The 22,476-nt window shown below is 36.3% G+C and overlaps 2 protein-coding genes across 3 annotated transcripts in view; one reads left to right on the forward strand and one right to left on the reverse strand.

The window, feature by feature from the left end:
• LOC107043498 (sialin) overlaps positions 1-2,509 on the forward strand; it is a 115,141-nt gene extending 112,632 nt beyond the window's left edge. The window contains exon 5 of the mRNA XM_015265031.1: positions 1,648-2,509. Coding sequence (XP_015120517.1) covers positions 1,648-2,301 — 654 coding nt within the window. The 3' untranslated portion in view covers positions 2,302-2,509. The remainder of the gene's footprint in view (positions 1-1,647) is intronic.
• A 5,382-nt stretch (positions 2,510-7,891) lies between these two features.
• On the reverse strand, positions 7,892-15,090 carry LOC107043499 (GRIP and coiled-coil domain-containing protein 2). 2 transcript variants are annotated; one of them, XM_015265032.2, is made up of 3 exons: positions 14,751-15,090; positions 9,001-11,381; positions 7,892-8,691 (listed from the first exon to the last, which is right to left on the reverse strand). In XM_015265032.2, the coding sequence occupies exons 1-2, from the start codon at positions 14,850-14,852 to the stop codon at positions 9,051-9,053; spliced, it is 2,433 nt and encodes an 810-aa protein (XP_015120518.1). In that variant the 5' UTR covers positions 14,853-15,090; the 3' UTR covers positions 7,892-8,691; positions 9,001-9,050. The 2 variants fall into 2 exon arrangements, with proteins under 2 accessions (XP_015120518.1, XP_015120519.1); XM_015265033.2 differs by having other exon boundaries at positions 7,892-8,703.
• Between the last annotated feature and the right edge of the window lie 7,386 nt (positions 15,091-22,476).

The raw sequence follows: 22,476 nt of genomic DNA on the forward strand, positions 1-22,476 counted from the left end.
AAGATCTAGTTGTATAGAAATTCAAATAAATGATCCTCTTTCGCTCAAGACTTCATAATTCCTTCTCTCCCTCTCCTTTATGATCAACTAATTTACAAATTAAGACAATAAGAAGTTGTATGAACGAAAATGGGATAATCAAGCGGATGAGTGAATGCAAAGGAGGTTTCATGTTGGATTTAAGATTGGGAACGCATCCCTGTTATCGACTGTTTCCATGGTAATAGATGAAAATTTCTTTACCCACAGAGACGGCCTCTCGATTAGTTCATGCGCGCCACCGCTATGAAACTCTGATCGAACAGTTCCCATAAGCCTGAGCAATCTCCCCTATTAGCTCTGTTCCAGTCCCATCGTAAAGAGACCTTTCCGAGTAAAACTCTATCATAAACCCATTGACAATTCTCCTTAATGTGTCTAGACGCTTCTTCGAGTCCTAATCTGGGACGATTTGCCCTCCCCTTCTTGCAACCCCGGACCCTCTTCCCCTTTTTTGGTTGCCTGATGTTTTTCCTCTCCCCCATTTGCCACGTTGGGCCCTACGTCACAGGCGTCGCTACTAGAGAGTATTACTCATTGGACGAAATGATTTTTAGACCTAGTGATTTTTGGACGAAATGAATTTTTGGACGAAGTGATTTTGGACGAAATGTCATTGGACGAATTGTTTTTGGACCAAATGACCCCTATCCGAAGCACCATCGTAAGGGTCAAATATGAGAACAAGTTCGGATAATCCTTTGTGATTGTCCTGCTTGCTTGCCTCTCATTCTTGATCCTCGCATTTTTAGACTTGCCTCTTCCGCAGGCGGGAGATGAATCAAAAAAAATAATTCGAAGGCGATACCGTTTGGTCCCTGTGGTTATTTGACCCTTGAAATTATCTACCCTAACTTTGTTGTTTGGCCCCAGTGTTAGTTTGGTCATTGTGAGTTATACACGAAGAGAAAAATTCCAGACAGATTACTGTACCGGCACGGCAAAATGGATTCATTTAGACGGATCCGGAAAAATTACTGTGCCAGCACCGGAAACTTTGCTGTGGAGTACAAGAATTTTTCACTGTAAATCTGAGCAAAATTCCTGTAGCGCACGGCTGAAATTCCGGTCCTGGCACGCGAATTTTTCCGGGTCCGTCCAAATGAACCTATTTTATCGTCCTACCACAGTAATTTTTTTGGATTTTTTGTTCTCCGTGTAGTGGTTATGACGTTTTATCCTCGCGAGAGGTATGACCGTTCCGATATTTCACCCTTGCTTCACCTCCAATCGCTCGGCATGATCCTTGCGGGTTATGATTCTTGCGACATTTGACCCTCCCGATATTAAAAAATATCATGATTTTGCTCATTTCAGTGAAGGGCGCCAAATGAGTTTTTGACATGTCAAATAGCTTGAAAATTCCCCATGTAATTTACCTAGTATGACAAGTCAGAAATCATGTAATTTACCTGAGGTAATTTACTTGCCCAACCCTGGTGAACGATATTTTTCTGTAGTGATTTTCACTTTTACGAGTTTTGGGAAGGGTCGATACCAATCCCCGGATGAGGAAAAGTGAAGGTCAGTACGGAAAAAATATTATTCCGATTAAACCTGATCGAGTCCGGAAAATATTCAAAACTAATCCCAAGCTCCACTTCGCAGAACGACGACGTAGGAGTGCCCTGGCTATCAGTCCTGACGTCAGGACCCATGTGGGCGATAACGATAACCCAGTGTGGGCAATCATGGGCGTTCTACACACTCTTGACCGAGCTCCCAGCCTACATGGACCGAATTCTCCACTTTGACGTGCAGCAGGACGCCCTGCTCTCCACCCTGCCGTACCTATCCGCCTGGATAATGGGTCTGGTGATCTGCGGTCTGGCGGACAACCTCCTGGAGCGCAGGATCATGTCGCCGCTCATCTCTATGAAATTCTGGAATACAATTGGATCTCTGGGGCCCAGTCTGAGCTTCATCGGGGCCATATGGGCAGTTTGCGACAGAGTCTGGGTGATGATCATGCTGGCGGGCCTTGGCTCACTCCAAGGTGCTATTTATGCTGGCAATCAGATGAATCATATCGCTCTGGCACCTAGGTACGCTGGGACTCTCTATGGACTGAGCAATGCTGCTGCCAATGTCTGTGGATTTCTCGCTCCTTATGTGGTGGGCCGACTCATCGCTGGACATGAGACTCTCTCTCGGTGGCATGTTGTCTTCTGGCTGGCTGCTGGCATCAATATGACGGCTAACTGCTTTTATCTGCTTTTCGCCTCTGCTAAGGAACAACCATGGAGCCGGGGGGGGAGTTGATGATTTGAACACCAAGGGAAGGGCAGACGATCCAACAGTGGAGATCGACTGGCTCTTAGCGCATTTTAGATAAATTTTTTCGAGTTAATGGAAGTGGGAAAGGAAGCACGTACGGAAAAATTTCGTGGGAGAACCTAGTGAAATTAAGTTTTTGGCCAATTCTATTGAATTTTACAGCGCTGCGCGCTCGGGATTGTAATCTGCAAAACTGATCCCTTACGTTGCTATGCAACAAAACATTCGGAAAATATCCGATAATTTTGAAGGTCTTGGGAGTTATCATAGCTGAAAAAGTCAAAAAAATTAGATTTTTCTGCACAACTTATTCTATTGAGATATTTTCTATGCAGTCTCTTCAGTCCAATTTTTTTACGTTTTTTTATTTGATTTTTTTAATGGAGAGAGAAGAAAAGTGGAGTGGAAAATCTTTATGTCAAGGGATTCCTGTAGGAAATGGCTCAATGAAAAAAGTTGTATAGAAAGGTTCAACGGAATATTCAATGGAATCGACCAAAAACGAATCGCATTTTCTATCGAATTCACTAGGTTTTTTTTTTGTGTGTGAGGAAGGGGAGGAACTGGTGGAGTGGTAAAATGAGATGAAACAAAGCATTGTCCATATTTTTTTAATTGTAAGGACATTGGGAGAGGGGGGGGGAGGGGTCTCAAAATGTAGAAAATTCAATGAAAATTTCTCAAGCCATTATTCAATCCATTCAGATACCGTGTGCAAAATATCAGGAACTGCACGTACAGAATCACAACACACGGACAAAAAAAATTATAGAGAAATAACCAATTTGCTACAAATTTTTATTAGATTTCTATTGAACTTCTATTCCAAATTCTCTCAGTTTTTCGCCAATTCTATTCAACAATTTCGCAGTTGTTGACCTTTTTTTTACAGAAAATGTCCAGTAAAAATGATTTTATAGAAAAAATCTATGAAATTCGATCTTTTTATATAACATTTTCTATGGGAATTAATTGAAACGAATTTTGGGAAAGTTTATCATTCTATTTTTTTCTCCTCTCACTGAAAAACCAAACGAGAAAGCTTAGGAAAACTGAGCCTGGGCAATTCCATAGAAAATATCTTAATAGAATAAGTTATATGGAAAAATCACTTTCTATTGATTTTTCCTATAAAATATTTTCTATTGACAATTTCTATTGAAAAAGAAAATACGCAAAAAAACAGTGGAATTTTTCATCGGAATCGGCGAAAAACACATTAAGGCCGGTGTGGATTACCTTTCGTACGTTATCTCGATTATTTTTCCATCTTCATAATGTAAAATATATCACAATTTTCATTGGATTTTACATGACGCAGGAGTCTCTAAAAATGATGACTGTACAATAAAAAAACTGAACATTTTCAAAGAGCGTTTTTAATAAAGGTTAAGAAATAAGTCTAATAGAGAGGAAATAGTGAATGGATAATTTATCATGGTAACTAATGATCTGACAGCCATTGACTACTGTCAGAAATGACGACCTAACAGCCATTAGATGCATCAAATTATTAATTTGCAATTTCCTCTCTATTGGGTTCATTTCCCAATATTATTCGAAAACGTAATTTGAAAATGTTCAGCTTTTTTTCAACGCTTTCTTAATTGTACAATCATAATTTTTGGAGATTCCAGGGCTATGTAAAATTGCTTAAATGGAAATCCAATACAATTTTCTAACGAATTCACTAGGTTTTTTATAAAATTTAGTTGTGGGTAATGAGGTCAATAAAGGGGATTACCAACTTTGGATTCATCTCGTGAATAAGAAGAATTCAAGAGAACGTTTTTGTATAAAAAAGATTCAATGGAATGAAAAATCGACTTGTTAGACTCCAAAACTTCATTGTTAAAGATTATAAAAATATTCATCAAGATCTTTTTCGTTAAAAGTCCTCAGGAAAATGTTGCCATCTTCATTGGATCTGAAGAACTTTATATTAAGATCTTCAATTTGATTTCTTGCTTGAGAATTTTACTGAATTATTCTTTTCCGAGATGTTATCAATTTTTAATTTTTTCTAGAATTTTGGCTTGATTTTTTTCCAAATTAATTTGGAGGTTTCGTATTTGGATTTCCGTGGGAAATATGTTTGAGGAAATTGACGAAAAATTTTAGAGTTTCAATATTTTTTTAACCCTAAGGGATATCTCTTGAGTTGATGACGAAATTATACGAGAGATTTTTTATGGTAAATTTAGCCCCAGCTTCAAAAAAGCTCTCTTAAGATATCCTTATTGAAATATTCTCAGTTATTGACGATCCATTATCCATTTTCTTCGAAGTCTAGTATTCAAGAAATTTTTTTTCGGATTTTGGCATCAATAATGGAATGAAAAAAAGGATAGGTTCGATTGTTTCTTTCTCCTCCTTCAATTCTATCTTTGAATTCAATTTTGAAAGATCGAGACACGTACGAAAAAATTTAATAGAAAGACCTATCGAATTCGTTAGAAAATCGTATTGAATTTCTATCAAACTTTCTATTAGTTTTTGGCTGATTCTATTGACATGTTCAATAGAAAACATTCAATAGAAAAAGTCAACAGAATTCGATTTTTCTATATAACTTATTCTTTTCATATATTTTCTATAGAATTTACTCTACTCAAATTTCCTAATTTTTTTCATTCCATTTTTCTTTTCTTCTCACCAAGAAAATCACAAGAAAAAACTTGGAAAATTTAAGCCGAGGAAATTCTATAGAAAATATCCCAATAAAATAAGTTACATAGAAAAATTGAATTCTATTGACTTTTTCTATTGAATATTTTCTATTGAACATTTCAATAGAATCGGCCAAAAACTAATAGAACAGTTAAGGAACTTCCGCAGTAAGTATACTTGGTGAAAATTTCGAAATGGTATAAAGACGCAATATTTGGATCATATATTGTTGAGCACATTCAAAAACTATTCCCAAAATTTCAAGTACCTTGTCCACCCCATTTTCGAGATATACGTCGTCAAAAATGGAAAAAACACAAAAATTGAATGTTTGGCGATGCATATCTAAAAAATGGGGTGGACCAGGGACTTGAAATTTTGGGAATATCTTTTTAATGTGGTCAACAACATAATATCCAAATATTGCGTCTTTATACCATTTCGAAATTTTCACCAAGTATACTTACTGCGGAAGTACCTTAAATAGAAATTCAATAGAATTTTCTAACGAATTCGATAGGTTTCTCTATTAAATTTTTTCGTCCGTGAATAAATTGAAAAATACAAAAAATTACCATTCAAGTTGGAAAATAATGTTGGATTACAGAATGAAGAGATGTTGAAGATAATAATAATACTAGTTAATTTGTCATGAGTCAAGGTAAAGAATCCGATAGGAAATCTTAGAAAATTCTATTGGAATTTTTCTGGAAATTCTATTACATGTTTTTTGCCAATTTCAATTGAAAGTTTCGCAGCTTTATAGAAATATTAATAGGAAATATTTGATGGAGGAAAGTCAACTTTTCAAATTTTTCTGCACAGTCTATTCTATTGATTCTTCTTCTATAAAAATTTCTTAACATAAATTTGCAACGTTTCAGGCCTTACATCTTGTAGTGCGCGAGGATAAAAACATGAAAAAAAAATCTTTCTCCGAGAGATTTCTATAGAGAAACTTTCCACGCAATAATTTACATGAAAAATGGAATTACATTGGTCGTTTTCTAACATAAATCATCAGATAGTTTCCTGTAAAAATTAGCGAAAAACTGAAAAATTTCGATGAAATTTTTCTGCAAATGGAGTAGGTTTTTCTCAGCAATTTTTTCAACCGTGTGATCATGTTAAGAATCTGAAAAAGCGGAAAAATTATACCGAACCGCTGCACTTACGACAAATCAATCAACTTTGTCATTATTCTCTCCAATGTCTCATTATTTCAGAAAAAACAGAATCATTAGTTGAAGAGTTCGCATTCGATTTTGAATTTCGAATTTTTTTTCTACAAAGAGTTTGAGATCTCTAGGTGTTCTCTTTATCTTACTTATAAATAAGATAGAGAAAATGAGGGGGAAAACTTTTTTTTCTGGAGGCCAAAGGATTAGCAGTATAAAAAGAGGAGGAAAACATTCTTCTCAAGTTGACTAAAGAATTTTCGTTTCTACGAAACATCGCACAATTCGTATGAAAACGACACACTTTTAAAAAGAGAAATTATTTCTGTAAGAAACATTTATCGTTGATGAAACAATGATTTTTGTTGTTAATATTTCTTCATTGAACTCTAGAAATGATAAATGAACTCAGGATTTCGATAAATCACTAATGGAGGATGAGTTGCAATGATAATGTAATTGTAAATTTAGGGAAAATTATTAAGGCAATGGATATGGACATACTTTAACACCAATACAACATTCTCTCGACTAAATTATCGAGTTCCTCTACTTTTTACACATTCGACGTTTTACATTAAGATAAATTGAACATTCACAAGTTTGAATTGTATATTGTGGAATTCTTATTACACAACACGTATTCCGTCTATCTAGAATGTGATGTAGACGAGGTCTCAATAAAAACATCAAATGTGAAGGGACTTATTGCGCAACAAGTTATTTTATCGAGAAGATCCTGTCAGTATTAAAGTAAGTGTAGATAAAATGGAAATGCCCTGATTGATTTTAATTGATGACTAGAGAAAATAATTATGGAATAAAAAAACATATGGAACTGTTAATGGTGATGGTGAATACAATGGTACAATTTCGATTAATTTAAGAAATTTGACACATATCTGATATGTATACAACATAAATTAATTAATTAGGACAAAATCATGTAAAGTTCACTGATAATAGATTAATGATAACCTGTGAAAAACGAATAATCGATTAAATCAATAATAAATGAATTGACGAATCGAATAAAATGACTTTTCTATAGAGCATTTTGAAAATAAAAAGAGAATTTTTAATTCATGTAAATAAATGAATGATGAAAGGAAATTTCAACTATTCAATTTTTTTCGTTGATCACATGATATAAATTAATGATAATGGTGAGTAATGATAAGGAACATTGGAATTAAATTCCTCGCAAGATAATAATTACAGTATTCTAATGTAATGAAATAATGAAGATAATAATTCTCAAGGATAATTAATTGTATGAAGATGTAACAAAGCTATATTTACGAATAAATCCTGTGAAAATGGAAGTATGGAGGATTGTACTTAATTTAAACCTTCAGAGGTGGTGGATTTTTTCATTCAAATTTTTAATATTTTATTCAATTTTTAGTACGAAACTCTGTTGAATTTTCATTCGGATTCTCGTGAAAAAGTCTATCGTTTTTTATAGATATCCGATGGAAAAAAGTCAATAGATTTGGATTTTTCTGGTTTCTGATATATTCTGTCAAGATTTTTTCAATATTCATTCTTGGGCCTCAATTTCTTGAATTATATTGAACATTTTAATTATCATAAAAAGTATAAGTAGTAACGACAGATTTGGATCAAGTTTTTATTTTACAAAATTACAAAATATTGTTGAAGTCCATTTTTTTACGTCGCATTTTTTACATAAAAGTAAATTTTAATTTTAATGTAGTTCACATAAAACTAAATTTTCAAAATTGAATTACATTTTTACATAAATTTTTTGTCTTCCAATTATTATAACATTATGATTTTTACCATTTACATTCATTGCAACGTTGAAAACGAATTAAATTCAACTGACCTATGGAGTGGTTCACTGGAAGAGAATGAGTCCATTTTTCCAATTTGTTGAGCATGAATGTTTATAATGTGTCATTTGATAAATGAAAGTCGATCTTTGAAAATAATTTTTCCACATGAATTGAAAACTAGTCTATCCTATCTACTCCCATTCCTCCCTCATCTTCTGTTTCGCCCAATAAAAGATATGTTTTGTGCTGAAGAAAAATCTCATTTCTCTCAGCAGAAATATAGAATCTCCTCAGCTCACCCTCATGCTGTTAATTTTTGTTTCATACAGCTCCGTTATCTTCGTCGTGAGAACATTTTTTCTTTTCCTTCTCTATTTTATATGAAAAATCTCAAGATAATTGTAGTTTAAATCTCTGCAACTGTTAAAAATAATTCATTTGTAATCAGTTGAAAAATAAAGTCTATCTTATCTAGTCCCACCCCTCCCTCATCGCCTGTGTCCTTTCAACAAAAAACGGTATCAAGTTGTCTCATTCTGGGTACTGTCCTTCTTCTGAGCAATCAGCAAATCAGTCAATCCGGTCTCCAATATCTTGATAGTCTCCTCCTTTTTGACAATGGCAGTCTCATAACTCTTCCACTGTCTTAATTGTGCGCTCTCCTGCATGAGGGCTCCCATTGCCTCCTGCAGGCCCTCATTCTCCCTAACCTGAATCGTCTGCTCCTAAAATTTTGTCTACAATAAACAATGGTTTTCTAATCAGAAAGAAACGTTATCTAGAAATTTTATTACTAGATGCAACAGAATAATAAGATAATTGTCCCTCAGTTTGCCCTTATATTTTGTATATTTTGACCCTTATATTTTGACAATTATATTTTGATCCCGAGGTTCGACGTGTTATCTTCGTCATGAGGACATTGTTTCTTTCCCGTCTCTATTCATATCGAAATCTCAAGATAATTGTAATGTCAGTCTTTTCAACTGTCAAAAATAATTCATTTGGAATCAATAAAATAAAGTCTCTCTTACCTAATTTCACCCCTCCCTCATCGCCTGTGTCACCTCAACAAAAAATTGTATCAAGTTGTCTCATTCTGCGCACTGTCCTTCTTCTGAGCAGTCAGCGAATAGATCATATCTCTCATCCTGCTCAAATCAGTCAATTCAGTCTCCAATTTCTTGATAGTCTCCTCCTTCTCGGTAATTGCAGTCTCATAGCTCTTGCACTGTCTCATCAGCTGTGCGCTCTCCTGCTTGAGGGCTCCCATCGCTTCCTGCAGGGCCTCATTTTCCCTTTCCCTCTCCTGAATCCTCTGGTCCCTCTTCGCGACCCTCTCCTGCAGCCTTCCAATACTCTTCCCCAAATCCTTATTCTTCTCCATTAGCTCTTGATTCTCCTTCTTCAACCCCACCTTCTCCCCCTCCAAATCCTTTAACTTCTTAACGTAGCCCTCGATCCTCTCCAGTGCCACCTCCAGCTCTCTCTTCACCTCCGAGAACTCCTCAATCGTCTTCGACTTTTCAGCGACAATTTTCCTCAACCCCTGAATTTCCATTTTCTGAATCTCATGGACCTTCTTGCTCTCCTTCTCAGCCCCTGACAATCTCTCATGTAGATTGCAGTTCTCACCCTGAACAATCTCAACATTCTTCTGAGAAGAAAACAACAGCTCATGAAGCTTCGTCAATTCCGAATTCATCTGGGATATCTTGTGCTGAAGAAATGTCGCATTTCTCTCAGCAGAAATCAAAGATCTCCCCAGATTCTCCTCAGTATTTCTCATTCCATTGATCTTGGTCTCATACAGCTCCATCATCTCCGTCATAAATACATTCTCCATGTCATTCTTCTCGATTTTCTCTTCATATTTTTCCAAAATCCTCTCGAGTCGCTCTAAATCCTGAGGCGAGAGTTTCTTCGACTTCTCGAAACCCTCGATTTTCGGATCGAAACTCGACATCTCCAAAGGTTTTTCAATCAGAAAAATTTTCTCGAGTTCTGTGAGGCACTTGGTGACCCCCAGGATGCACTCCTGATTGAATCCAACTGAAGAAATCAGAGACAGTGTCTTCGATTTCGTCTCAAAATCACCCCTGAATATCGATACCGCTATGATCATCTGGATTTTTTTATTCTGAATGAGCTCAGTATATAGAGTCAGCCATTTCGAGTCGGAAGTCGCCAAATCCGAGATGAGACAGAGGAGATTTACGTAGAGAGGAGTCGAGACGTTCTTTATGATCCTCTTGGGGTCCTCTTCACGGATTTTCCTCATCATCTCCCTGATTCTGGGCTCTGGGACATTCTGACTGATGGACATTCTGTAATTGGATATCTTCGCCAGCTCCTGAATCAACTGAATCACCTCGATCACCAGGAGATCATCCCCGAGAACACCTTCCGAGGTCATCAGGGAAACCACAAAGTCCAGGTGAGGGTCTGAGGGCACCTCAGAGTTCTTGTTCCTCCTTGAGTCTATGATAACAGTCTTCAGGAGGGAAAGACCATTGATAGAAATTCTGAATTTCTTCAAACTATTTATGGCGACCTTCGTAAGCTGTGGGTGGAACTGACAAATCCCTGAAACTTTTAATTTCAGGATTGAAGTGAAGAATTTAGAAATTATTTCAACAGACTCTGGACTCTTTCCCTCGAGCTTTTCCATGATTTTCTTGAGGTTCTTCGTGTAATCTTCGTAGGTGATCAGGGAACTTTTCGTCCTCTCATGACATCTGACTTCCTCGAAAAAGTCCACAGTTTCGTTCAATAATTTTAGTTTGTTCGCTTCGAGCGTCTCTTCGATTATCTTAAAGGTAATCTCCAAAAAATTAAGGATGAACTGCTCTGGAAGTTCGTAATTAGTTTCTTCCATGATTAGAAGGATCTTGCAGCACAGAATTTGGATTTTTGACGTGTTCGTTTGAAGTCTGAGGAGATTTCTGTGGAAATTTTTACTGTTTACTGAGTCGACCAGGGTGTAAATAGCCGGGGGATTCTTTCTGCAGAGGTTTATGAGGAGACTGAGGGAGTTTGTGATGAGCTCAGTGTCCTGGGAGGGGTTTATCCACTGGGTGAGAGTCTGGATTAACGCTGGGAGGTGGGACTCTTGCCAGTGGATTTTTATGCCCTTGGTGAGGCGTTTTAAGAGCTTCAGGAGCTTCATTCTTTTTTCGGGGATGAGGGAAGTGGAGAGGAAGGGGGAGAGGAGCTGAGGGAATTTGTAGATGTGCATGAGAGAGGCTAGGGAGGCCGGGAAGGAGGAGAGGGTGTGGAGGACGTCCAGGGTGCTCCAGAGGAGGGGGTTCATGGGGGTGAGGGTAGAGATCAGGGTGTGGAGGGTCTCGTAGAAATCCGTGGCTATTGGTGTGCCTGAAGTAAAGATCGACACGTCCTGGGGGGCTGTTAATATCTGGAACAGGGATCGACATTTATCATTACTTTTTGTTATATTATGAAAATTATATGTAGTGAAAACTCCACTCTAAACCCAGAAAATTGATTTCTTCGAATCAAATCAATAAGTTTATTTAAATAGTACGACGTAACGGTGTTATTCTAACTGAAAATTTTTCTTCATTTGATTTGAATTCTGTTTGTGAAATAAATGGATGTTTTTATTATTAATAAATTTTTATTTGAATTAGATACATTTTTTCTTCGAACTTAATAAAAATTAATTTGACAAGAAAAGGAACGAGCGCTTCGCGCGCGCATGCTTAAGCTAGTGGTTCATTGTATTTTTTATCCTTTCATTTATTTTTGAAAATGATAAAAGTAACAGTACACAATCAAAGGAACATATAATTTAATGTCACGTTTCTACCATGACTTTTTACAGCTAGAATTATATTATTTCACACAGAATGATTGCTTCATGTCACAAGATTGAATCACAAGTTGAATTGTTCCATAAAGTATCCAGAACAAAATTCATTCATTAGTTAATCTTTGCTGAAGATCCTGGATTATACAATCTTTTTCTATCTCTTTAAAGGGAGATATTTTTTCAATTTTCTATTTCTATCATATATATATATATATATATATGACGAGCAATTTTGATGACATGTCAGATGACGGTCATGTGACCGTCACTGACACGGCACATTACCGATTCACGAATGACCAATTACTGTCACATGACAAAAATGTGACCGACTTACCTTATGACAGTCATATCGCATCTAAGTGGTGGCGAAACCACTTTAGGTGTCTAATTTTTTCATTTTATTTTATCTGAAAGTTGGCGAAACTGTAACCCCATGTCACCCCGAAGTAATTAATGAACTACTTCTAGTCATGTGATGTCTTGACGCTGATTTTGATGGTTGGTAGCAATGATCAGCCATCTTTGTCCGCGATATTCAAATTAATATAAAAAATTAATTAAATAACGTAAAATCTTTAAATACTGAGAAAAGTCGAGAATGAAAGGACAATGAACAGGGGACGAAAAACAACTTCGCAGGCGTGAGAAAAACCGTTGCCGGAAATAAATGTCAAGTACTTGAGTTTACTTCGTAAATTTACAGCTTTCCAAAATTCCTCAAAACAATACTTTTCTTGAAATTCTGAAATATAGAGAGAAAATAAACTCGACGGTTACGGTCGTAAAATTATTAAGTCTCGGTTCTGAGATATTTAGAAAGTCTCTCTGATTCACGTGTTCCACACGTGTTGAGTGTCGAGTTCTCCTTTGTTCATTGTATCGCGGAGCTGAAGGGCCTGAGACCCCTCAAGAGGGAATACTGTTGACGTCACACGCTCCCCTTTCTCCCTCTTTCGCTTCCCGATTTCTCTTTTAAGTTACCCCTCTTCCCTTTACTCCGGGCCAAGATTGCGCGCGCAACTTTTGGTCTAGTGGGGGTGTATGGACCCAACCCTTAGATTTTTAGTTTAAGTTAGAGACAGTCCCATCGTGGCTGTTGTTCCGACAACTGTTCCAGCTTCTCTCTTCGATTAGTTTTTCTTAAAGTTTTCCATAAAAGTTTTATCAAGTGTATTTGTCTACCAAAGATTTCAAGTTTAAATTAGAAGTTTGAAATAAATAGTGTTAATGTGCTCTCCTAAGCACTAGTGTTTTGATTTATTCTGGAATACACCTTCAACCCATTTATTCAAAAAATGAACGAGTCAACATCGATGGAGTCCTCATCAGAGGTTTAGCGGCTAACGGATCCACATTTCGAAGTTTGGCGCTCGTTATTTCAAAAAGGCGCCACTGTCCTCCTAGTAACATTGATAGGACATAACAGTCAATGAACTACGAAGGAGGTAATTATTAATGGCAAAACATGACAAAATTTTGTGACACGGAAAAAAATGACCGTCATGTCACATCTATATAGCTAATTTCTCAATGACAAAGTTTTATCTGACCGTTTTATTGACAAGAGAAGATATGATTGTCAATGACGGTCACATGACGGTCATATTTTTGTGACCTGACGGTTTTTCATTCGTGACGTCACCTCGTATTTCTAATCTTAAGCAAAGATTATCCTTTTCCTAGGCTTAAGGTTATCCCTGGCGAAATAGATTGCTGACAAAAAAGGTGACACCAATTTTTTAATAGAGGATACGAATATTTTATTATCGCTCTGGAATTAAAATTGACTCAAAAGATAGAAAGAGAAAAATTCATAATTATTAGGAGAGAATGGGGCGAAGTGAAACGGCCTTTTTCTACATGGAACGCGAATATGGTTGAAACATAATTTCGATTTTCCTTCCAAAAATACCGGAAAATATGATTTTCTTAAAATAAGAATTTTTTTTTATTTGAAATTAATAAATTGTTTATTTGCCGTAATTATAATGCTTTCTTTTGAAACAAGTGAACGTATTTATTCTTTTCTAACAATGACATGATTGAAACAAGTACAAGTATTTCAAATAGGGTAAACGGATCAATTTGGGGACGGGGGTTAGTTTGTGGACGATTTCAACTTGCATTGAATATTCTATAAATAAAATGAAAATTGTACTGATTATTTCATCTTGCAATAATATTACTCGTGCATAATCATGTGATCCATTTTTTTTTCTATTGACCGACATTTAACATATAAAGAAAAATATGGCCCAGTCGTCCAGAAATTAGGGGTTTCGGCTGCATTCAAATATATCTTAATTTAATTATTCTTTGTTTTTCTATTTTCACGTCAAATAATGATTTTCTGCTAATTAAAACATTCGGGAAATTACCATAGTCCCATTCAGGTGATTCTTTTATTTGAGATCCTACCACGAAACTGGAATTTCCCTTAACCGTCCAGCAATTTACCTGTTCACTCTATATAAAGATTTTTATTTGATTGAAATGAACCATTTTTCTGGGTGTACCTCAAACGAGCGATCTACCGCCTCAAATACTCATTTTCGATTTTTCATAAATGTTGAAAAATTTCATATGAAAGCTCAAAAATATTCTCCAATGAATTTCCACCTCCTACCACTTTGCGAAACACTTTAAAATATTTTTTTAATATTTATAAAGAGTCGGAAATGACCATTTTTAATGGTCAATAACTCGAGATTACCAATGTGGAAATCACCCATCTTTGTTTTCATTTGGAAGGGATTTTTCCAGACTTCAAAAATACAGATATGCAAGATTGGAAATCATTTTTTTTTTATTATGGTCAGATTTTTCCGGTTAGTGCGACTGAGTTTTTTCTCTACTTGCTACATTACTCAATTTTTTTAGAGTTCATTATGCATGGAATTTATAAAAATAATAATCACATTAAAATTTTAGGCTGAAAATAACACTTACTCCTAAATCACGTTGAAGTACTGCTGTCGTAGTATCATTGGGACACTTCAAGTACCCCTTCGCAGAAGCAATGAAAGATTTCACACTCCTATTTCTCTCCATTTTGGTATTTGAATGATATAAATTGATTTACGGATTTATATCTATCTGCTCCAGCATTCGAATTGAAATTATTTAGCACTGAGAAAAGTCACAGACTGTTCAGGTTATGTCTTTATTCAATAGTTTATGCAGAGATAATTGGGACCGCTAATTATCGATGGCGGCGCTCGTTTTCACCAATATGGACGATTTTAGGCTTCCCATATATACGCTGCCACAAGCCCAAACTGCTGTGTGCAGCCCAATATCCGCCATTCATAGGTGGCGTTTTGATATTTAGCGTTTCCAATAGGGGAGATTGCTCAGGCTTATGGGAACTGTTCAATCAGAATTTCATAGCGGTGGCGCGCATGAACTAATCGAGAGGCCGGCTCTGTGGGTAAAGAAATTTTCATCTATTGCTATGGAAACAGTCGATAACAGGGAAGCGTTCCCAATCTTAAATCCAACATGAAACCTCCTTTGCATTCACTCATCCGCTTGATTATCCCATTTTCGTTCATACAACTTCTTATTGTCTTAATTTGTAAATTAGTTGATCATAAAGGAGAGGGAGAGAAGGAATTATGAAGTCTTGAGCGAAAGAGGATCATTTATTTGAATTTCTATACAACTAGATCTTTAATAAAAAAAAAAATACGAGCAATTCATCTTATTCACATTTATTACATATTTTGTCAGTGATACAAAGGTAATGAATGAATTTCAAATTATTTTGATGAGAAATATATTCAATATTTGTGAGAGATTATATCTCAACAAATCTCATACACATAATGGGATTAAATCAATAATAATAGATTAACGAATGAGACTTTTCGCAGATTATTGCGAGATTTAAATGAATGGTTTGCATTCTTCAGTGACCATAAAAAATTGTCTCCAATCGACAATATCTCCCGATGGAATGGAACGATGTGAATGAATCAATTGATACTTAAGTATCAATTTGAATCTTTAAAAAATTAATCGAGAGTGAAAAAAAATCAGGGAATTTAACTCTGCCATTATGGAGTTTTTGACGAGTGAAGTTTATTCACTGTACTCTGACATTTCTCTATTGTCTGTATTTACCGAGAAAAAAAAACGTTGTTCCTAGGAATCGATGTGTCTTTTTTAGGCAGCTGCATTTCTGAAATGCAATGAGCAAGCAATGTTAAAATTAAGTCATTTTGTAAAAAATTTCTAGTGACATGATCCTGAAAATCAAAGGAATGTCTTGAAATCAGGAATGATGTCTGTAAGTTTCAGTAATATTTTCGCAGAAATTCCGGGAACTTATTGGGAATTTTTATAGCGTTGCCGTAATACGGAAATTTCAAGGAATTTCGTCATTGCAAATTAAAAATTTCTATAAATTTCAGTCCAATTATATGTGTACGTCCACGTGAAAAGGGCCCACTTTGTCGCATCTAATTTCCGAGATATTCACGTTTTTCTCTCCTCTCCATTTATCCCAAAGTTAAATTGATTTTTTGATCTTCTATACGGACGTCACACGGAGAAAAATAAATCGGTAAAAGTCTTGTGATCGCAAGGAGTTTCCCGAAGATCCCCATTTTTCATGCACGAAGAACAATGAAGCTTTTTGGAATCTTCGGGAAATTCTATTCTATCCTACTCAAGTAGGAGCGGAGGAATGAATTTTCAAAAGTGCGGACTAACCGGAGGGGCTCCTCCGATAGGGAAATTCATTTCTCCCCCCCCCAATTACGATGAAAGAATGAAAGCAATATCTATCGATGGAGAATTATATTCTCAATAAATTACAGCGGTTTCATTGCTTAATCTTTATTAGGAGAGGAGGAATGAATTTTCAAAGCGTGCAGTAACTCCGGACAAGTTCTTCTCATTCAAAAATCAATTTCTCGCCTCCCTAATTGAGATGAAGGAATGAAACCAAAGCTTACCGATTGAGAATTATATTTTTATTAAATGACATCGGTGTCATTTCTTAATCTCAGATAGGAACGGAGGAATAAATTTTCAAAAGCGCGGAGAAACCTCGAACGGTGAGCCCGGAGGGGCTCCCCCGATTGGAAAATTCATTTCTCCCCCCCCCCCTAATTGAGAGAAGGGAATGAAACCGACGCCGATCGATCGAGAATTAAATTCTCAATGAATGACAGCGGTTTTATTCCTTAATCTCACGTAGGAGCGGAGGAATGAATTTTCAAAAGCGCAGAGTAACCCCGAACGGCTCTTCGGAGGGCCTCCCCCAATTGGAAAAGTCATTTCTCCCCCCCTAATTACGATGAAAGAATGAAAGCAATATCGATCGATGGAGAATTATGTTCTAAATAAATGACAGCGGTTTCATTGCTTAATTTCTATTAGGAGAGGAGGAATGAATTTTAAAATCGTGCAGTAACTCCGGACAAGTTCTTCTCATTCAAAAATTAATTTCTCCCCTCCCTAATTGAGATGTAGAAATGAAACCAAAGCCTACCGATCGACCATTGTATTTTTAATAAATGACATCGGTTTCATTTCTTAATCTCCGTTAGGAGCGGAGGAATGAATTTTCAAAAGCGCGGAGAAACCCCGAACGGCTCTCCGACGTCGAGTGAGCTCGGAGGGACTCCCCCGATTGGAAAATTCATTTCTCCCACCCTAATTGAGATGAAGGATTGAAGCCGATGCCGATCGATCGAGAATTAAATTCTCAATAAATGACAACGGTTTCATTCCTTAATCTCAAGTAGGAGCGGAGGAATGAATTTTCGAATGCGCGGAGAAATCCCGAATGGCTCTCCGGCGTCGAGTGAGTCCGGAGGGATTCCCCTGATTGGAAGATTCATTTCTCCCCCCCCCCCTAATTGCGGAGAGGGAACGGAAGCAACATCTATCGATCGAGAATAATATTCTCAATAAATGACAGTGGTTTCATTTCTTAATCTCTATTAGGAGAGGAGGAATGAATTTTCAAAGCGCGCAGTAACTCCGAACAAGTTCTTCTCATTCAAAAATTAATTTCTCCCCTCCCTAATTGAGATGAAGTAATGAAACCAAAGCTTAGCGATTGAGAATTATATTTTTAATAAATGACATCGGTGTCATTTCTTAATCTCAGTTAGGAACGGAGGAATGAATGTTCAAAAGCGCGGAGAAACCCCGAACGGCTTTCCGACGTCGAGTGAGCCCGGAGGGGCTTTCCCGATTAGAAAATTCATTTCTCCCCCCCTAATGAAGATGAAGGAATGAAACCGATGCCGATCGATAGAGAATTAAATTCTCAATAAATGACGGCGGTTTCATTCCTTAATCTCAAGTAGGAGCGGAGGAATGAATTTTCAAAAGCGCGGAGAAACCCCGAACGGATCTCCGACTAGTCCAATGAACGTCGGTCTAACATACGAATGTTTGCGATACAGGCTCCATTTTTTATGGAATTTGTGATTTGGGCGTATGAAACTAATGGCGGATATTTAAGGTTCCCCAAGTTTGTGCGGGGGTTGAAAAAGCCAAAAAAACACCCCTGAAAACAGTTTTTTCGAAATAACTCGTGAATAACGCGCTGTGCGTCCAAAAACGTACTACACAAAGTTGTAGAGATCAAAATTCTACACAAAAAATGTTGAGGGCACTTTACCCCTATTCGCAACCGTTCATCCCCCAGAGCCGCGTGAAGATCAGATGGGAAAAAAAAATGTTTTCCATTAAAAAAATTGAAGTTGATGAATTTTTTTTTTTTTAATTCGGAATATCAGTGTTTTTTTTTTCAATAGCTTGTTTATTTATTCAGAGCGAATCTAATATATGTTGCTATTTATATCTTGACATTGAATCAATGAATTTCTTTTTTTTTTCCATATTTTTTATTAGAAAATTTACCACAAATTTTGTCTTGATCGTACCCGCGAATCTCCTATGGATTCAAAGTTGAACGCAATTTTCTAGCTTCAATCCCTAAATCCGGCGCCGTGAATGAGAACCTTTTGTGCGAGAGAGAAGTCTCCGTCTCACTCCCACTCCCTACAGTATTGTTCAGACTATTTGCGTATGCGCGCACATGCCTGTGGATCGTCACGGACTGGATGCGAGAAAAAGAATCATTTGAGGTTTTTCGTCAGCCGTTCGCTCNTCTCTCTCTCTCTCTCTCTCTCTCTCTCTCTCTCTCTCTCTCTCTCTCGGATGAGAAAAAGGCTGTTTGACGGAGAACTAAATTACCTATCAATTAACCCTCTTTCATCCCTTAATCTCTGTAAAAAATGGAAGAAACTGTCATGAAAATCACAACGCAGTAAGAAAAATAATTGTCTTGCGGTGCACAGTGACTCCCGGTAATTAAAAATTCACCTCTCCCCTCCTAATTGAGATTAAGGGATGAAATAACGGTAGTTCGACGGAAAATCAAATTCCCCACCAACAAACCCTCTTCCATCCCTTAATCTCTGTAACAAAAAAATAAAAACTGCCATGAAACTGTTGGATTCCGGATTGAAGAATTAATATTTTCAATGTTACACGAAATCACTATTTATTAGACTTAAATACAAGTACAATTTTGGATATCTTCCTTAATAGATCTTACTTCTTAGACAGTTCGAATCAAATTGTGATAAGTTGGAGTACAGAGAGTTTAAAGTTGGAGTCCTCTGAGGGATGATAGTAGGAGTTGGAAGTTGGAGGGAGAAAGGCCCAAGGTGTCTGATTGGCTAATTTAGGTGAGGGTTGAGCCTAATGGGCTGGACTAGGAGAGGTTAGGTAGAGGTACGCACCGAGAGGGTTTTTGCGTATCGAGTTTTTAGGAAAGTCCCGGATTAGCGGTTTTTGTGCAGTGGAGTGTTGGGAAAGTTCCAAATTAGGGGTCCGAGGTACTGGGAAAGTACCGAGAAAAGCAATCAAACGATTTTAGAGGATTAGGCTAAATTATTATTGAGGGGTTTACAAGGGTTTGGAATATTCAGAGGATCAAAGCAGTAAAGAGTAGTAAATACTTTGGAAAAGGTTTCTTGGGGAGGAACATTTGGTAAACACATGGTTGTTATAAAAACGGGAAAAATAGTATTGGGAAAATAGTGGGTATGCAACACCTCCCTTATTAAAATTGGAAACGGGAGTTTACAATTTGTTGGAAATTAATTTCTATCTTGAATCATTGATATTAAAATGATCTCTTTAGGAGTTACAATAATTCGAATTTTAAAGTTATTGCTTAGTATTAATAAATCTGATGATTAAAGTATAAAAATACATAAGTAAATAATGTTTCAAAAATTTGCAATTTCTTGGATAAAGATTCATTATAAAAGTACTATGAATAGGCTAATAATTGAAGATGAAAAATCTTAAAAACGTTGAAATTGAGTTGAATGAAAATTACACGAGTAAGCAAATGTTAATTGGAATTACATGAATACATTAAAATTATGTGAATAAAATTACATGAGTAAAGCAAATGAAAAATAGAAATATACGAATACATAAATTTTTTAAATGGGTGTAGTAGTGCTACGGCGAGAACGATTCCTAGGTTGATATTGAAGAGCATAAACGTTGTCCTCAGCCTCAGATTCACTTGTTCTCAAAGGCATATAGCTGGTACGTGCAGGTAGAATGTTCGCAGCAAGGCCAGGTACCATGTCTGATCGTCTGGTGATGTCAGTATGGACTTCCGAATCAAAAGTACAGTTGACGTAATTCTTTATCATTGGTGTCGTCGATTGTTTGGCGTTGTTCGTATGGAAAAGTTTATTGATCCAATACGGAAATTTACAGCATTCACAGGTGATCAATAGACAGATGATTAGCAGGATGGTTCCAATGATAGCCAGAACCGTGGTAAACCAGTTACTGTGATTGACAATAAAAGGTTTATTGTAAACGATGTGTGATGAGTTTCTCTGATTCGTTGAGCCTTTTGTTGGTATACTTGAGATCGGAGGTATCCATTTTTAATGTGTGAATTGGATTCAATGGTTTTGTCTTCAATTTTTCCGATTCCAGAGGTGTGGTACAGCAATCATCATTTATAATGTTGATAATTGGTACGTAATAACTGTTGTTTGTTTTACTATCGCCGATAGTTTCGAGGACAAGGGAATTTGTGTATCCCTTGCAGTTTTCTTTTAATTGAAGGATACCGATTTATTGTAGAAGTACATCTTGTAGGTACGACTTGTCGTCATTGCAGATAATAGTGACAGTCGTGGGTTGTTGAACAATGTAGATCCATTGATTGGTTGAAAGATATCTCCAGGTTTCTGAGACGATTCCAGTGATTGTTGTTGCGCAATCCAATGGAATTTTATTGATGTGTGGACTTAACAGCTCGACTTCACAGGTTGGCTGCTCTGTTGTCTGGATGATGTGAATGTTCTGACACAGGTACTGATTAATGGTGTACTCCATGCAGTCTGACAATTCGTGCAGGTAGGAAAATTGGGTCTCGGAATGTAAAAGGTAATTGGTTTTGGGGACAATGTAAGTGGAAGTTGAAGAATTTCTTCGAGTGATAGGAAGTGGAATCAATTCATAAAGTTTATAGATTGTCTTATGAACTAAAGGAAATTTTAATTGAAAAATTACCATGTTATTCTTAGTGATGACTTTTACTGTCATTAATTTATATATTGCACGAATGTTATATATTTCTGGCTTAATACCTAATTGATAATCGCCTTTATAGCTTTTTAATTCTTCGTAGATTATTTCGGGAGTTACTACGAATGGAGAGATTATGTTATTCTCAGCTAAACTAATAGATTCTATATACAGAAAGATCTGTTGATTGACATGTTCCGCGAGAGTCAAGAGTGTTGTTATTCGTTGCGTAATGAAATTTTCTACTGCTAAACGATTTTCATGGGAATTCGTTCGATTGATGAACAAATTGATTTGATCGATATTGGCATTCATTGTCTCTTCATAAGTTTCAAGTGATGAGAGGGTATTTCTAAAATTTTTGATGGTGCTACTAATGATTTGAACGTGTGATTTTAAAATGAAATTAGTTTGTTCATTGTCTTTTAATAATAAATTTATGTTATCTATGTAAAACTGGGCATCATTGGCATCTGGTGTACCAAATAACCATTTAAGTGGGTACGAAACTGCATTTATTATTCCGCGTTTCTTACGAATAGAAGGTCTTTCGATGAATTGATTGAGGATTTCAAATTGTTTCTTGATTTCTGTGATTTTATGAGTAATTAAATTGAGGTTTCGTTCACAATGATAATTGATATAACTGACGAATGAATTATCTTGGGATAGTGTAGAGCAAACGCTCTGGGTTTCACGAAAATGATTGAATAGAATTTGTTTTGCATAAATTAATTGTGTCACGTTAAGATGAGCCAGAAGGGTTAATTTGTTCGTTGAGATCTGAGCTGTTCCTTTTGTGAGATAAAATATTTCACTAGAATTGGGTAAAGGTTGGTTATGATAGTTTTGACTATTAGTTAGGGGAGGAATTAGGAGAATTATCAGAATCGTCAGATCTATCTGAAAAATACCGTTTGAGCTGATTAGTGTGATGTGTGACTTTCTTTTTTCCAATTTGTATTTGAACAGTTTGGTTAGGAAAAACTTGAGTAATCTTATAGGGACCTTTCGCGTTAGGGAGTAATTTTTTAGATAATCCGAGTTTTCCTTGATTATTACGTAAGCAAACGAAATC

Source organism: Diachasma alloeum, unplaced genomic scaffold (genome assembly GCF_001412515.2).
Source record: "Diachasma alloeum isolate Michigan unplaced genomic scaffold, Dall2.0 Dall_scaffold_00590, whole genome shotgun sequence".
Lineage (NCBI taxonomy): Eukaryota > Metazoa > Arthropoda > Insecta > Hymenoptera > Braconidae > Diachasma > Diachasma alloeum.